Source organism: Coregonus clupeaformis, chromosome 1, assembly GCF_020615455.1.
Source record: "Coregonus clupeaformis isolate EN_2021a chromosome 1, ASM2061545v1, whole genome shotgun sequence".
NCBI classification, from domain to species: Eukaryota; Metazoa; Chordata; class Actinopteri; order Salmoniformes; family Salmonidae; genus Coregonus; species Coregonus clupeaformis.
In genome coordinates, this window is record NC_059192.1 from 43,887,863 (window position 1) to 43,906,411 (window position 18,549).

General features: G+C 43.6%; 1 protein-coding gene across 2 annotated transcripts in view; it reads left to right on the forward strand.

Moving 5' to 3' along the window:
* Positions 1-18,549, forward strand: part of LOC121569188 (DNA nucleotidylexotransferase) — a 221,706-nt gene that overhangs the window by 6,658 nt on the left and 196,499 nt on the right. For both annotated transcript variants that reach the window (XM_041879938.2, XM_041879949.2), the window contains exons 2-3: positions 4,998-5,172; positions 17,646-17,747. In XM_041879938.2, the coding sequence (XP_041735872.1) occupies positions 4,998-5,172; positions 17,646-17,747 (277 nt within the window). The remainder of the gene's footprint in view (positions 1-4,997; positions 5,173-17,645; positions 17,748-18,549) is intronic.

The following is an 18,549-nucleotide window of genomic DNA, read 5'->3' on the forward strand; positions in this document are numbered from 1 at the left end:
TTCTTCAAAGTAGCCACTCTTTGCCTTGATGATAGCTTTGCACACTCTTGGCATTCTCTCAACTAGCTTCATGAGGTAGTCACCTGGAATGCACTTTAAGTAACAGGTGTGCCTTGTTGTTTCTTTCCTTCTTAATGCGTTTGAGCCATTGAGTTGTGTTGTGACAAGGTACAGTTGGTATTCAGAAGATAGCCCTATTTGGTAAAAGACCACGTCCATATTATGGCAAGAACATATCAAATAAGCAAAGAGAAATGACAGTCCATCATTACTTTAAGACATGAAGGTCAGTCAGTCCGGATCATTTCAAGAACTTTGAAAGTTTCTTCAAGTGCAGTTGCAAAAACCATCAAGCGCTATGATGAAACTGGCTCTCATGAGGACCGCCACAAGAAAGGAAGACCCAGAGCTACCTCTGCTGCAAAGGATAAGTTCATTAGAGTTACCAGCCTCAGAAATCTGCAATTAACTGCACCTCAGATTGCAGCCCAAATAAAAGTTACAGACATATCTCAACATTAACTGTTCAGAGGAGACTGTGTGAATCAGGCCTTCATGGTCGAATTGCTGCAAAGAAACCACTACTAAATGACACCAATAAGAAGAAGAGACTTTCTTGGGTCAAGAAACACGAACATTAGACCGGTGGAAATCTGTCCTTTGGTCTGATGAGTCCAAATTTGAGATATTGTCTGATTTATCTAGAACAAGGCACACTTAACCAGCATGGCTACCACAGCATTCTGCAGCGATACACAGTCCCATCTGGTTTGCGCTTAGTGGGACTATAATTTGTTTTTCAACAGGACAATGACCCAAAACACACCTCCAGGCTCTGTAAGGGCTATTTGACCAAGAAGGAGAGTGATGGAGTGCTGCATCAGATGACCTGGCCTCCACAATCACCCGACCTCAACCCAATTGAGATGGTTTGGGATGAGTTGGACCGCAGATTGAAGGAAAAGCAGGCAAAATTTGCTCAGCATATGTGGGAACTCCTTCAAGACTGTTGGAAAAGCATTCCAGGTGACTACCTCATGAAGCTGGTTGAGAGAATGCCAAGAGTGTGCAAAGCTGTCATCAAGGCAAAGGGTGGCTACTTTGAAGAATCTCAAATATAAATGTCACGAATGTCGGTGGAATGCGGTAGGCCAGAGTCAAGCGCAGGACACAGAATGAGATGAAGAACCACTTTACTGAGTAGTAAAGAAATACAAGAAAAAACCCTCCAAACAACAAAAGAGGCGCAAAACCGCTCACAAAATGACACTCGTACAATACAATAAACACGCACACCAAACAGTGGACGTGAACAGGTTAAATAGGCAGACAAACTAACATAATGGTTAGCAAACAACAGACAACAATCAAGTGAACATAGAAACATATAACATAGAGCGGCAGCAGCTAGTACTCCGGTGATGACGAACGCCGAAGCCTTGCCGAGCCAGAAGGAAGGGCAGTCTCGGCAGAATCCGTGACAATAAAATATATTTTGATTTAGCACATTTTTTTGGTTACTACATGATTCCATATGTGTTATTTCATAGTTTTGATGTCTTCACTATTATTCTACAAAATAGTAAAAATAAAGAAAACCCTGGAATGAGTAGGTGTGTCCAAACTTTTGACTGGTACTGTACATTGTTTAGGGCGGGTGAATGCTGTTTGTGAGGTGGATGAGAGGCACAAACCCTCATTTATAGTTTATCATGTGTTATCTGATCAGTTTAACCACAGGTAAATCCAACATTCTAATTTCAATTCTGAAACTCAAATACACAACAAGGTATGCATTATCAAGCTTTCTGAATTGTGAGTTCATCGTTGGAGTTTTGAGTGCTGAGCTAGTTTGTGATTTTGCCTTTAGCTGCTGTGAAATTAATGGCATGTCGATAATTCTGTTATCGACACACACCTTCCGTAATCTTGATCTTGGATCTCCTAGTGGGATGCAATAGGATGCAGTGTACACTCCAGTTAGCACAGGCATCAGCTCTCCCTATCTGAAGCCCATTGACTTTAGCCTGTCCTTGCTCACTGCGCTGGAGCTCAGGGTCCCACTGTTCCTGGGAACTCCAATCTGGTGCAGCACGGCATGCTTGCTCATTTGCATATCTGTTTCCTGTGCCATTTTATATTTACCGCTGGTCGCAAGTCTGAAAAAAATCAAGATTTGGACTAAATTATAGGGGCTTTGTTTCTGTAAAGAGGGCAGTGAGTAAAAGAGCAGTGAGGGAATGAGAGAGAACACTCTGTTATTTATAATTGAGAGAGCACTCTATTTTATTTATCCACCACGGCTAAATTCAGTACCTATACAATTGAAGTCGAAAGTTTACATAAACTTAGGTTGGAGTCATTAAAACTCGTTTTTCAACCACTCCACAAATGTCTTGTTAACAAACTATAGTTTTGGCAAGTCGGTTAGGACATCTACTTTGTGCATGACACAAGTAATTCTTCCAACAATTGTTTACAGACAGATTATTTCACTTATGATTCACTGTATCACAATTCCAGTGGGTCAGAAGTTTACATACACTAAGTTGACTGTGTCTTTAAACAGCTTGGAAAATTCCAGAAAATGACATTTTGAGTCAATTGGAGGTGTACCTGTGGATGTATTTCAAGGCCTACCTTCAAACTCAATGCCTCTTTGCTTGACATCATGGGAAAATCAAACGAAATCAGCCAAGACCTCAGAATTTTTTTTGTAGACCTCCACAAGTCTGGTTCATCCTTGGGAGCAATTTCCAAACGCATGAAGGTACCACGTTCATCTGTACAAACAATAGTACGCAAGTATAAACACCATGGGACCACGCAGCCGTCATACCGCTCAGGAAGGAGACGCGTTCTGTCTGCTAGAGATGAACATACTTTGGTGCGAAAAGTGCAAATCAATCCCAGAACAACAGCAAAGGACCTTGTGAAGATGCTGGAAGAAACAGGTACAAAAGTATCTATATCCACAGTAAAACGAGTCCTATATCGACATAACCTGAAAGGCCGCTCAGCAAGGAATAAGCCACTGCTCCAAAACCGCCATAAAAAAGCCAGACTACAGTTTGCAACTGCACATGGGGACAAAGATCGTACTTTTTGGAGAAATGTCCTCTGGTCTGATGAAACAAAAATAAAACTGTTTGGCCATAATGACCATTGTTATGTTTGGAGAAAAAAGGGGGATGCTTGCAAGCCGAAGAACACCATCCCAACCGTGAAGAACGGGGGTGGCAGCATCATGCTGTGGGGGTGCTTTGCTGCAGGAGGGACTGGTGCACTTCACAAAATGGATGGCATCATGAGGAAGAAAAATTATGTGGATATTTTGAAGCAATATCTCAAGACATCAGTCAGGAAGTTAAAGCTTGGTCGCAAATGGGTCTTCCAAATGGACAATGACCCCAAGCATACTTCCAAAGTTGTGGCAAAATTGCTTAAGGACAACAAAGTCAAGGTATTGGAGTGGCCATCACAAAGCCCTGACCTCAATCCTATAGAACATTTGTGGGCAGAACTGAAAAAGCGTGTGCGAGCAAGGAGGCTTACAAACCTGACTCAGTTACACCAGCTCTGTCAGGAGGAATGAGCCAAAATTCACCCAACGTATTGTGGGAAGCTTGTGGAAGGCTACCCAAAACGTTTGACCCAAGTTAAACAATTTAAAGGCAATGCTACCAAATACTAATTGAGTGTATGTAAAATTTTGACCTACTGGGAATGTGATGAAATAAATAAAAGCTTAAAGAAATAATTCTCTCTACTATTATTCTGACATTTAACATTCTTAAAATAAAGTGGTGAGACAGGGAATTTTTACTAGGATTAAATGTCAGGAATTGTGAAATACTGAGTTTAAATGTATTTGGCTAAGATGTATGTAAACTTCCGACTTCAACTGTATATCAATTTAAGCACAGGGTTGAATATCTACATCAGTCCACATTCGATCATGACATTTTGAAAAACTTCCTGTTTTGTTAGAATCAACAGATGGCAATTAGTCTGAAGGACACTTTATTTTTTCATTTTTCTAAGATAATGGGTTTTACCACTTCTTTGTCTGTAAATAACAATATTCAGTACACCACTATAACTTCCAAAGTTGATGTTTGCAGTGTGCAGAATATATATTTTTTCTGTTTGGTGATCATATAGTCATATTCACACCTGCGCAAAGCCATTGAATGTGATCATATGCTCTACCCACTCATACTGTTTGTGTTATCTTTGATGAGCCTTACTCTGTGGCTGTTATGGTTTTGCAGCCTCTCTAAACCTGGTCTCAGCGGCAGGCCAACCAACCAACCAGTACACAGAGTAGTCAGACAGAGCATACGTTTCACCGCTGATTTGGCCAATTACGCCTCTGCCTCTCTTCTGAAGTGACGCTCTGTTAGGCTGTTGGGACATCCTGGGAGGGCTGTATGCAGCCGTTCCGCTGTTTTACCTCAGCAAGGAGACAGAAGGAGAAGAAGGAGCATGGGGAGGATAATTATGCATGGCAGGTGCTCTGATTGGCTCATTGGTATGGTAGTTACACACTGGTGGAACAGAAAGGGTTTCCGGATGGGAGAAAACCAGACACGTCTGTTGTGAGGATCCCTATGGAGCTGTGGGATACTCTAGGTCAGGGATGGGCAACTTTGAATGGGGTGGGTGATACAAAAAGTCTGAACTCATCATGAGGGGCTGAGATTACACCTTGAGTTTTCTACTATTTTAACTCGCAACAGTAAGTTGCCCATCCCTGTTGTAGGTGAATGCATATCTCTATGGATCTCAATTGTGAATGCGTATCTCGCCTGGCTCGCCGGTCCTGACATTTTTCTTAGTCCTCAGCTCTCTTTAGCCACTGGACGACTCCTCCACTAGCGATGTGTAGCACCCACTTGTAACCACATCATAATGCGTTATACCTGCAGGCTTTAAGTGAAGTGTTACTGTAATTTGACTGGCCTGTGACCCACTTCTTCCTGTTTCATGTGCAGTGATGAGGTCACTCACGTGGTGGCGGAGGACAACCAGGCTGAGGGGTTGTTGGCGTGGCTGAGGGGACATGGTCTAAGGGATATCTCCAGACTGGCGGTGCTGGACATCTCCTGGTTCACGGACAGCATGAGGGAGGGGAGACCTGTCACAGTGGAGACCAGGCACCGTATTCAGGTGAGGGAACCTGTGGTCAGTGTGAGGGTATGTGGGCATTTACCTGTGTGTGTGTGTGTGTGTGTGTGTGTGTGTGTGTGTGTGTGTGTGTGTGTGTGTGTGTGTGTGTGTGTGTGTGTGTCAAATCAAATACAATTTTATTGGTCGCATACACATATTTTTCAGATGTTCTGCAGGTGCAGCGAAATGCTTGTGTTTCTAGCTCCAATGGTGCAGTAATACCTAATGTCGTGACGTGACTTTAACATTAATCTGAAGACTGTTATCTCTAATTAACTAACTATGTTTAATTGTTACCCGATTAAATTAATCATGTAACAATTAACTCATTAGGATTTGGGGCACCACGAGAGCAGTTTTTTAAAGAGGTACCATCTCCCGAATTAAACTCTAAAAGGTCTTTACCTATCACATCTATTAACAGTCAACGTATTAATGATAACCTTGTATAATATCATCATTCTGAACGTCGTAACCTCATTGCATCTGCAAAAACCAGAGCCTTACTTATGATTCAGTACTACACAAATTGGTTTCATTATTTATTTACTAGCTAATTAAATGGGAACACAGGGTAAACATACACACTCTGCACCGGTTATTGACTGGAGACAACAGGTCCCTAGCGGAATGACAACAACATGGCTGCTTGTTAAGAAGAAGAGATGGAGAGGGAGAGAGACAGAGACAGAGATAATATTTTGATACATTAGAAACTATGCTCACCTATGGTATCCATATACTTTGCACACAAAACATGCCGCCCTCTTTGAGTAAGAAGTCATGAATGTATGTACGTGCAAGGCCTGGTTCGCCGTGTATCTCTCGGTGGACAGGACTGCCCTGGAAAGGGAGTTGGGCCTTCTCACTTGTAAGGCTCTGATTGTCCAAAAAGTTCCAACAAATCTTCAACTGTTGTTCTCCTCTGTAGTTTTCCGGTATCCGGTGACTTGTTATGTAGTCCTGAACAGAACTACAGAATGGATTTTCCTTCCATTCGCTCTTGAAGTTGCTTCTTTGAAGATAGGCTAGCCAGGAAGTGGCGGGGGTTGAGTTTGTTTTCTGGCTAATTTTTGGTGTTAGAGTTTTGGCGGGAAAGGTCTGCGGAAACAAAGGCACATTCCTCTGGTGAACATTGGAGAGGGAGACCTGAATCTTCTCTCCTTGATTTACAACAGGGCGTGAGGTGTCAACCCCCCACCAGTCCCCAATTGCTGCAGAATACTACAACATGTCTGTGTGATTGGTGCATTGGAGTGTTGACGTCCATTTTAGCTATGTTGGTGGGTTCAAATCTACATGATGGCCTCTTGGCCCATGGTCTTACGTCAGATAGTCCCAGTCGGTATTAGATAGAACATCGCAGCCCCACCTGTCTGTGGGGAAAACAACCTGTGGTTACCTAGGTTACCCCATTGCCTCACAGCAAAAACGTGACATTTTCAAACGCAATTTGAAAATGGGGTGGCAGGTAGCTTAGTGGTTAAGAGCGTTGTGCCAGTAACCAAAAGGTTGCTGGTTCTAATCCCCAAGCCGACTAGGTGAAAAATATGTCGATATGCCCTTGAGCAAGGCACTTAACCCTAATTCTGCTAAATTACAAGAAAAAAAGGCTTCCATCATGTCCCTTTTAATGACGGTGGTAGTGAGTGCTAGCTAGCTACCATCCGGAACATTAAGCTAGCCAAGACCAACAACACAAACAATCGGACTATACAGCTACAAGTAGTGAGTGGAGTTACAAACAGACTATATTAAATAAGTTAAATGTCTTAACTGTGATGAAATGTTTTCCACACATAGCTACGTGTAGTCTACTTGGACACCGGGTCCCCACATTTCCCATTCTCCCACACCGAATAGCTTGAAGCCACCAGGCTCTTCTTGAAGGCTCTATTTCCCTATGTGGGAGCATTACGAACCACAGGTCGGGATTCTTGACCTGGTTACGTGTAAATTGAACAACACAACAGCTTTTTGGCATGTTTTGTTATTTCTGTATAACAAAAAATTTACGACGAAGTTGGCTCTTTTACAATGTGGGGACAATGGGAAATAATGTTTGTTTTCCCAATCTGTGGGCGTGGTCGAGTGGAATTTCATCTTATGAGTGAATATCAACTCGGAGTATAGTGCAGAAATGTTTTATGTTTGGTTGCTAAGAGCCTGTGTTGATTTAAAACCAGTTTGACCCATTCTATTCCATTGCCATGGCAATTCTAAATGAAAATAATACATTATGTTTGGTTGGAACTCAGTTTTGGGGCAACAAACCCAAGACTAGGCGTGCAATTTGTTTCTGCTATCTGAGATGATCCATTTATCAAAAATGGACGTCTACATTGAGCGAGTTGACCAGTATTTCCCATGGAAGGGACAGGGACAGTATCTTCATGGCATGGAGGTCTCCTCCACACAGAATACCACCTCAACCCCACCAAGCCCACTTTCTCAGGCATCCTCTGCTACAGGGAGGCGAGGCAGCCTGAGTTCACAGTAAGTGACACCCTACTACAGTATCTACACTGTTAAAACATATTCTGTAACCAGGTTTCCATCCAACCTTTTTATGCGAGTAAAGTACATATCGGATAAAACATTTCATGACAGGCCTGATATAAACAGCAAATTTGTCCGGTACACTTTCCATATGTCGACAAAACAGAATACGCTAGACAAGGTGGGATCTTTTTGTGTCAGGACTTGGTAGTGTGAATTAGTCCATGAAAGAATGATGGCCACTAGAATCATAGAGTTTGGAAGGAAAGACGGAGAGTAAAATGCAACCTTGAACATACTGAGTCAATTTTCTCAACGACATTTGCAATAATACTAATTACCATATGGCATGACTTGATTAGTCGGTATGTCACTGGTGCTGCTTAATAAAGGAGTAATAAAATATAAAATCCTTATCTAAAGTTAAATTCTAAACCAATATTCAATGATAACAGATTTTAAGGGGGAGCTTTATTGTGTATGTGCGTGTTGGTGTGTGTGTGTGTGTGTGTGTGTGTGTGTGTGTGTGTGCATGTACGTGTTTATGTTTGCGCATTGGTGTGTGTGTGTTTCAAATCTACCCACCAAAGAGGTATTGTAGAGAGAACACTTAACTTTCTCTAGCCTGCACTCACATTAAGACATTTCAGTTTGCTTGACAGCGGCAGAAGGATTCCCCATATTGCTCTTGCATGTCAAATAGACCCATCAGCGTAACATCAGGGCTCGGCGCTCGCCCCTAACCAACACACAGATCTGTTTCTCCTGGAAGGCACTGTGGAGGCCTCCGCAACATATGGGCCTAGAATAAAGATATATGCTGCCTTGTTTAGATGGACAGTCTACTGTATCTCTCTACTTTCAGTGGGGGAACAGAGACAGAAGTTATTCTCTTCTTCCTACCATACCTGGGTTCAAATATGATTCGAAATCATTTCAAATACTTTAGCTGGGCTGGATTGAGTTTACCTGGTGTAATGAAACCAATAGAAAAGACCCAAAAGTACAAACCCAGTCCAGCTGACACTTCAGACAAGCTAAAGCAAAACAAAGTATTTGAAATATTTCAAATACATAGTATTTGAACCCAGTTCCACTTCCCACCAACCTCATCACAAAAGGGTTCGCAAGGCTGCCTCTCTGACAACATTATGCAGAGTTATGACAGCGAGTGTGTGCCTGAGTTATACAACAACGGATATGAAAATGTCTATTTCCCATTCCTGAGCAGCCATTCGTGCTATTCCATATGACATGCTAAAATCTGGCCCATCAATAGATTTCTGGTGGCTATGTCAATAAGCAGCTGAGCTAATGATGCAATGTTAACGTTTATCGACCTGTCTCCTAAGGTAACCACAAGCCTCTTTTACTGCTTATCCCGTGATGTATCCCTATTCTAAATTGAACAAGGCAATACACCATGGCATTTACGTGTGCCTCGCTTCCAATAGATAGTTTTGCATGAGTTATAAATCTATTTAAGAGCCTTGTGTAGAGATACAATATTCTCCGAGCTGGCTTTGCTAACACGTTCGCCTCAGGCTCTTCCTAACACTATAAAAACATGATGAGCTTTACAACCGTAAATATTCCATCTTGAACCCTGCACACTGTGTCTGAGGGGAATTTTACGATTGAAATGTAATATTTCCATTAGGTACTTACCGACATGCATACAATGGGCTACATACAATGGGCTACAGTATGGAAAGCAGTTTTAACGTACACTGAGTGTAGAAAACATTAGGAACACCTTCCTAATATTGAGTTGCACCCCCTTTTGCCCTCAGAACAGTCTCAATTCGTCGGGGCATGGACTCTAGGTCGAATGCGTTCCACAGGGATACTGGCCCATGTTGACTCCAATGCTTCCCACAGTTGTCAAGTTGTCTGGATGTCCTTTGGTGGTGGACCTTTCTTGATACACACAGGAAACTGTTGAGCGTGAAAAACCCAGCAGCATTGCAGTTCTTGACACAAACCGGTGTGCCTGGCACCTATTACCGTACCCTGTTCAAAGGCACTTAAATCTATTGTCTTGCCCACTCACCCTCTGAATGGCACACATAAACAATCCATGTCTCAATTGTCTCAAGGGTTAAAAATCCTTTAACCTGTCATCAATAAGGGATCATAGCTTTCACCTGGTCAGTCTATGTCATGGAAAGAGCAGAGCAATGTTTTGTACACTCAATAATTGTATTTATTGATATCAATAATTATAATATTTCATATTAAAAATGTATTTATCAATATAAAAAAGTATACTTTTTGACATTTGCATTGTCCTTCATATGGTCGCTAGTGAGTCTACACACCCCTTGCACAGTCTTGTCATTTAGTTGCCTTAAAATGTAAATAAAACAATGGATTCAATTGTTGTTTTTCCTATAGATTTACACAATTTACTCCTCTTTTTCAAAGTGAAAGTAAAATTATAGAAAAAAATGTACATTAATAAAAAATAAGATATTAAAGTGTATTGATTGTGTACGTCTTCATACCCCAGAGTTAATTGGTGAAAGCACCTTTGGCAGCCAATACAGCTGTGAATAATTTTGAATACGATTATACTAACCTTGCACAACTCTTAGGGCAACATATCCATAGACCATTGAAGAACACTCAACACCTCTCGGAATGCCATTCTGGTGTGTCTTTGGCATTTGAATTTGTGTATTTGTTCCTCTGTAAAATACAACTATCACAGGGTTAGGTTTTCAGAAGACTATGGCAGGTTTTCCTTTAACTTTTTACCTGTCCTTTGCTCCTTTCATATTTATGTTGATCCTAACATACTCCCCAGCCACTACCGGTAACAAGCATACCCATAACATGATGCTGCCACCATTGTTGGTTAAGGGCTTGTAAGTAAGCATTTGTATTCGGAGCATGTGACAAATAAAGTTTGATTTGATTTGAATACTCATCATTTTATAAAATACAGTACATTGACGCAAAGCGTTAAAAAGAGGGGCAAAGGGTTTTTTGTTGTTGTTGTTGTTGATTTGCCTCATGATTTGTCAACTCATGCACAATTTCTCTGTCCTTCACATTGGAGTGCTGCTGCAAGCTTTGTGCATGTCTTGACCAATCAGATTCAAGGAGATTGGTGCACTCTCCACTTTCCTCTGGTATTTATTTAGCAAGCGTGATAAAACATCACTCCAGACACCTAAACATTAGTGATCTGATATGCTGTATTGGAAATTATAAAATGTTTCAGTCTGATCAACTGTAGGCTACTAACAACAGCACATGCATAGTCTAGCCTACTATTCGCCCTGTCCCTCTGGCAAGGGTAAACGAAGTGGTAACGTTTTGTAGGCCATTTGTTTGTGAGAAAATGTGAATGGGATCAAATGTGGTTTATATTCAAACTTGGGCTGACTAGGCTATCTAGACTTTTTCAATCCAAAATTATTAACTGGAATTAATCAATAAAGACAATAGCTGACATAGACTGTGAGTTAACTTTTAATTAGGCATACAGTTGCATAGGGCAGGACTACACGATGCAAACCTGCATAAAGCAAGCTCAGCCCTGTGAGTTTTCAGGGAATTCAGGGGAGAGGGATTTGTGAGAAACTTTTTATACCACTTTTCTTTTTTTTACTGATGATTTTTTTAGACCGGTTGGAAACCAAGGTTTCCAGAACACATCTGCTGCTCTCTTATGTGGTTTAACTAAGGGAAAGCAGTGGTGAAATACAAAATTCAAAGATGTGAGAAAAGTCTGGTAAGCAGACTCCACATCAGCCTGATTATAAACATTTTCCCATGAAATATCATCAATCAACATCTTAAAGCACTCACAATTGCTTTTGTTAAATATTCTACCTTTTAATGCAACTAATCATTCCCATCGGTTCATTTCTAGCTGCCAAAGAGAAGTGGAACATTGGAAAGTGCTCAGAAATGGCAGTATAAAGTGTACCTGTATTAGCCACATTATTCAAAGAATATGTCAAAAAAATATCAATAAGGGTGGCAGATGAACTGGTCAATATTGTGGGCTTATAGATGAGGGGATACAGATAGCTGGAATAAAAAGTATTCAAAAAGTCAGATGTCAGTGAGTGGTTCATCACTTTTAAATAAGTGTATGTTGTAATCATCCAATAGAAAACAAATGTTATCTTCATTATTAATCAAATCCAAGGTTGATGCAAGGATATCAATGAAACGACCAATAAAAAATTCAACATCAATGTTATCAGATGTAAGTGCGAGGTCCTCTCTTACAAAGAATTGAACATGTTTATGAACAAAAATGGACATTTTTAGAAAGACTGTGAACGTTCAAATGAAAGGTAGAAAATAAGCTTGTCTTGGAATTAGATAAACTGCTATACAGGTTGTTAAATTGCTAAACATTATAGTAATCACAAGTGATAGACTCATCTCTGGTAAACTACAGGAAATGTGAATCTGGATCAACACAATCATTATATTTATCGTTTGCTTCATTAATATCTAATGGGTTAAAGACCATGTTATCAGGGTTCATATTGTCACACCCTGGCTCTGGGACTCATTATGTTGAGCCAGGGTGTGTTCATTCTATGTGTTCTGTTTCTATGTTGGGTGTTCTAGGTTGTTTATTTCTATGTTTGACTGAGTGACTCCCAATCAGAGGCAACGAGTGTCAGCTGTGTGCTGGTTGTCTCTGATTGGGAGCCATATTTAACTGTCTGTGTTTCACTTTGTGTTTGTGGGTTTTTGTTCCGTGTTCGGTCATTGTCACTGAGGACTTCACGAGTCGTTTATTGTTTTGTTATTTCGTGTGTATGCTTTAATTAAATAAAGCAAGTATGTTCGCAACTAACGCTGCGCTTTGGTCCACTCCTTCATACGACGTTCGTGACAGAAAAACCCACCGTAAAAGGACCAAGCAGCGTGTCCAGGAGCAGGCAGACTGGACATGGGAGGAAGCGCCAGGAAAGGAGATGGAGAGGCTGGCGATGGCCCAGGTGGGCAAATCGTGGTCCTGGGAAGACATGCTCGGGGGCAAGGGACCTTGGGGTAGGATTAAGGCCCTGGCGAGAGAGGAGCAGCGGCGTCAGCAGTGCCATCGTCGGAAGGACGAGAGGCACCCCCCAATAATTTTTTAGGGGGGCACACGGCATGGGCGACTGGGCAGCAGGAGGCTGCCACAGGGCGAAATGGGAGACGAGGAGAGAAGGCCACCGGGTTACGGGAGCCATTGGCGAGAGGAAGGAAGGAAGTTGTAGAGGCACGGCGAGAGGTACTGAGGTGTATTGCCAGTCCGGTCCGGCCCGTTCCTGATCCCCGTTTAAGGCCAGTGGTGTGTGTTCCCAGTACGGTTCGGCCTGTTCCTGCTCCACGCACCAAGCCTACGGTGTGCGTCGCCAGCCCGACCCGGCCTGTTCCTGCCACTCGCACCAAACCTACGGTGTGCGTCGCCAGCCCAGCCCGGCCTGTTCCTGCTCCACGCACCAAGCCTACGGTGTGCGTCGCCAGCCCAGCCCGGCCTGTCCCTGCTCCACGCACCAAGCCTACGGTGTGCGTCGCCAGCCCAGCCCGGCCTGTCCCTGCTCCACGCACCAAGCCTACGGTGTGCGTCGCCAGCCCAGCCCGGCCTGTCCCTGCTCCACGCACCAAGCCAGGGGTGCGAGTCGTCAGCCTGGTTCAGCCCGTTCCTGCCACTCGCACCAAGCCAGGGGTGCGAGTCGTCAGCCTGGTCCAGCCCGTTCCTGCCACTCGCACCAAGTCAGGGGTGCGAGTCGTCAGCCTGGTTCAGCCCGTTCCTGCTACTCGCACCAAGCCCGGGGTGCGAGTCGTCAGCCAGGTCCGGCCCGTCGCTGCTCCACGCATCAAGCCAAGGGTGCGAGTCGTCAGCCCGGTGAGGCCCGTTCCGGCTCCACGCACCAAGCCAGGGGTGCGTATCGTCAGCCCGGTCCGGTCCGTTGCTGCTCCACGCACCAAGCCAGGGGGGCGCATCGTCAGCCAGGTCCGGTCCGTTCCTGCCTCACGCGCCAAGCCAGGGGTGCGCGTCGTCAGTCCGGTGCCTGATCAGCTGCTCCACAACGGAGCGTAAGCAATCCGCTCCGTCGATGTCCAGTCCAGATCCAGCCAGCGGGGTCAGACCGGACCAGGGGCGCTACGGGGGAATTATGGAAGGGTGGTGGTCAAGCCCGGAGCCGGAGCCGCCTCCGAGGAGGAATGCCCACTCAGCCCTCCCCTGTTTGGGTTTTGTTGAGGCGCGGTCGCAGTCCGCGCCTTTAGGGGGGGGTACTGTCACACCCTGGCTCTGGGACTCATTATGTTGAGCCAGGGTGTGTTCATTCTATGTGTTCTGTTTCTATGTTGGGTGTTCTAGGTTGTTTATTTCTATGTTTGACTGAGTGACTCCCAATCAGAGGCAACGAGTGTCAGCTGTGTGCTGGTTGTCTCTGATTGGGAGCCATATTTAACTGTCTGTGTTTCACTTTGTGTTTGTGGGTTTTTGTTCCGTGTTCGGTCATTGTCACTGAGGACTTCACGAGTCGTTTATTGTTTTGTTATTTCGTGTGTATGCTTTAATTAAATAAAGCAAGTATGTTCGCTACTAACGCTGCGCTTTGGTCCACTCCTTCATACGACGTTCGTGACACATATCCTGCCCAACTAAGAGAGATACACAGTCGAAATCATCCAGAGAATGGAACGGAAACATAGAAGTGCATGCCTCACATGTCCAATACAACCATACATTTGTGTTAGTTTTATCAATAGGGGTGCACTTCCTATGGAATGCACATTGACACAGTCCACATAACACCACTGAAGACTTCAGAGGGTTATGACATTTAGAGCAATGTGTCTTTTTGGTCATGAGGTTAGGTGAAACACATGAATAAAGTAGAATAAATACAGTGTGTGTGTGTGTGTGTGTGTGTGTGTCAAATCAGTTGACTATAACCGAGTCACTTGCCATAGGCCTACGAGAGGGGGGGTCAAAGACAGCTAGTCATACTTCAGGTATACGATGTAGCCTTTTTTTTTTGTTCTTCAAGTCGTGGCAGCAGTTCCTTTCTTTTGAGGTGTACCTTTTTGGAGAAGTCTTCATTGATGAAGATTTTGGTTCCCTTCAGGCACTTGGCTCTCCTGAGAATGAGAATCTCCTCCTTGTCTTTGAACCTGAGCAGTTTCACCGCTATAGAGCTGGGCCGACCATCGGGGAAGAAAGTGCCCTTCTTATGCGCCCTCTCCATCTCGATGTGTTTAGGGTCCAGTTTGAGTTGATCTGCCAGGAGTTTATTGGCCTTGACTTCTGTGTCATGCCAAGTTTCAGTCTTTATGTCCTCAATTCCATCGATTAAAATGTTATTGCTCCTCGATTGGTTTTCGAGGTAGTCTCCTTTGGAAGATAGCTTGTCAAGTGATGTTTGGAAGATTGCGAAATCCTCAGACATGGTTTTGAATGCGGTCTGGCTGGTGACATTCGCCCTTGAGTTGGTAATCTCCTGCTCGTTTAGTAAAGTGCAGCCAGGATCCATACAGTGAGCAAGTTTTCTGCTTTCTCTCTGTTTATCGTACTGGTGCATGTGTGACCAAGTGTGTGTTGCTTGTGTGTGTTTGCAATTTCACTGGCAGAGCTTGTTTTTGGGAGGCGGGGTGTGGGTTGTTTTTGCGAACTCATTTTAGCTCACAACAAGCTTGTAGCATGGCTAATACTAGACTCAAAGATTCTTGGGAGAGACAATGGTAGGAGTATTCGCTTACCCACAGAACAAGCAGCGTGAATGAGCATCGTCCGATTGTAATTATTGATATAATAAAATACAACTATTGATATAAAAAATTCAATGAATATATGTTAAAACGGCTTTCCATCCTACAGTGGCTGTTTTGCGTAAGTGGAGTGGGATGTGGAATAGGTGATGGGCTGGTGAGAATGAGGAGAGAGGAAACAGTGAGTGAGAGATTGAGGGAATGGTTGCAAGATTGGAGAGATATGCGTAAGGCCTGTGAACACAGAGACACGTGTTGTCCCTGTGCGGTGGCTGTCATCAATCTTCTGTTAAGGAAGGGCTAGTGCCACCCGTAGGAGTGGATGCCTCTGTGACCCCTAACCCTGGTTGGCGGCCCACAAGGATTTCATTAACTTGCCTGAACACACCTCTCTGTCTGTGTGGATACCATTAACCTGAACAGACAGCCCCTGTCTGTCTGTGTAGACCCACACACAAGTGTTCACAGTTAATCAGAGGAGTGGGCATCTGGGGTCCAGCATCACTCACCTCTCCCACTAGCATCAGATGGCCCACATATATCTGTGAAAGGATCTAGACTGTGGAGCATATGTGTCCACTGTATGAATTCAGCAGCCTTTTAAATGTGGCGATTTCGTAAATAGATCCTCTCTGAGTTTAGCAGGGGAGATGAGCCTTGGGGAGAGAAGGCCATAAGGGACCATACACCATGGAGCATACAAATCAAATCAAATCAAATTTTATTGGCCGCATGCGCCGAATACAACAGGTGCAGACATTACAGTGAAATGCTTACTTACAGCCCTTAACCAACAGTGCATTTATTTTTAATTTAAAAAAGTAAAATAAAACAACAACAAAAAAGTGTTGAGAAAAAAAGAGCAGAAGTAAAATAAAATAACAGTAGGGAGGCTATATATACAGGGGGGTACCGGTGCAGAGTCAATGTGCAGGGGCACCGGCTAGTTGAGGTAGTTGAAGTAATATGTACATGTGAGTAGAGTTAAAGTGACTATGCATAAATAATTAACAGAGTAGCAGCAGCGTAAAAAGATGGGGTGGGGGTGGGGGGGGGGCAGTGCAAATAGTCTGGGTAGCCATGATTAGCTGTTCAGGAGTCTTATGGCTTGGGGGTAGAAGCTGTTGAGAAGTCTTTTGGATCTAGACTTGCCACTCCGGTACTGCTTGCCATGCGGTAGCAGGGAGAACAGTCTATGACTAGGGTGACTGGAGTCTTTGACAATTTTGAAGGCCTTCCTCTGACACCGCCTGATATAGAGGTCCTGGATGGCAGGAAGCTTGGCCCCAGTGATGTACTGGGCCGTACGCAGTACCCTCTGTAGTGCCTTGCGGTCGGAGGCCAAGCAGTTGCCATACCAGGCGGTGATGCAACCAGTCAGGATGCTCTCGATGGTGCAGCTGTAGAATTTTGGTGCAGCTGTAGAATGCTAGGTTCTTCTCTATTTGGTCTCAAACTACCACAAAGGCAGAAAAGTAAAAAAATAAGTACTTTTGATTGGCAGAAGATCTGGTGCCCTGAAATGTATTTAGAGCTATTCAATGCATTTTTTTTAGAACAGGAGACCCCTCTGGCGAGGGAATAACTGATGACATTTTTTTTATTCCTTACTGATTGGTTCAGCCATCCAGTGTGAGAGAACCTGAGAGATGCCAAGCACTTTTTCATTATCTTTCTTTTAACACCCCTGTTCCTTCTTTAAAAGTATCTCTGTCAACACAGCATGGTGGCATTACTTCCTTACAATTCTTCTCTGTCACAGTGTGCCTGAACCGCCAAAGAATTCCCCAGGTAATTTTCACAGACACTAATTTTCTGCGAGAACATTAATATTACATCCTTTTGATACATTACAAATGGACAATTTCTTCTGAGGGAATGAAACAGCAATTTACAAGAGGCAAATTGGATTATGGGTTTGCAGAATTCTTGATGTGTTACAGGTTAGCTGGAGTAATGGATTTGGATGCCACCAGACTGTGTGATGAGTGCCATTAGACTGTTGCCTTGGTGACATTGGGACTGGGGTATTCTCAACCTCCTTTATTGTGGTTCAGCTTTCAGAACTCCTAACAATTTCATGTAACTTTTGAAACCCCCTTTTGTCACATTTTGTATGATTCAGAAACTCCGACTGATGCTGTGACTTGTCATTGGATTGCTGGTGAACATCACTCCCACTGGAACAAGTTTTTCAGATTAATTCAAAATCTATTTTTTGTTTTTGTATACAGAACACAGTGACAGACTGTTCTCCACCCACTGCTGTGGCCAATGTTTCTCAATACGCATGTCAGAGACGGACAACCACGGAAAATCACAACAAGATATTCACAGTAAGTAAAAACAGCACACACACCCATACAAGCACACCTTCTTACTCAATTGCATGTCCCTATCTCTGTCTTTGTGAGGCTATTACACCCTCATTGCTCCCACAAAGCATCCATCCCAACCAGTTCTGCTCTGACTGGGGTCTTCACACACCAATGCACCGACGCTGGCCCCAATCAGATAAATTAACCTACAAATGAGAAGCATCTGCAGGTAGGCCATGATGAAGGCAGAACAGCTGAGGTGCCCACGAGGACTGGCACATGCTGGCATGGGCTGACCCTGAGGCTAGGCACTCCACACTGAGATGGGCACTTGACGTAAAGCTTCTCACCAACAATAATGGATCTGTCCCCATGCCATCTGGCCATCGGGCAGCTGGTGGCCAATGCCAGGGGAAAGAGGTAGGGGGTGTTTGGAGGCACAAGTTTTCAGACAGGCTGTGAGGAAGGGTAAAGGCTGGTTTACAGTCTGTCTATCGACATGTCTGTAGACAACACCAATAAACCCATACGTTTAAAAATGAATTCAGTAAATGTCAACCCAGCAGCCAGGCAACTAAAAGCAATTTTCTAAACAATGTTTTGGTTCGTTGCTAGCTAGTTAGCTAGCTAGCTGGCTAGCCAGTTAAAATAATGACCAGAGTATAGCTGACAACTTATTAATTTTAGCTACTTTTTACTCATTATTAAAGGAAAAGAAACCCACAACAACATAATTATTTACAAGGTAATGGCAAGTTTACAGAAAATAGCTTACTGTCACAGTGTGACAAAATAAAAGGTCATTCTATCAGAGAATTTT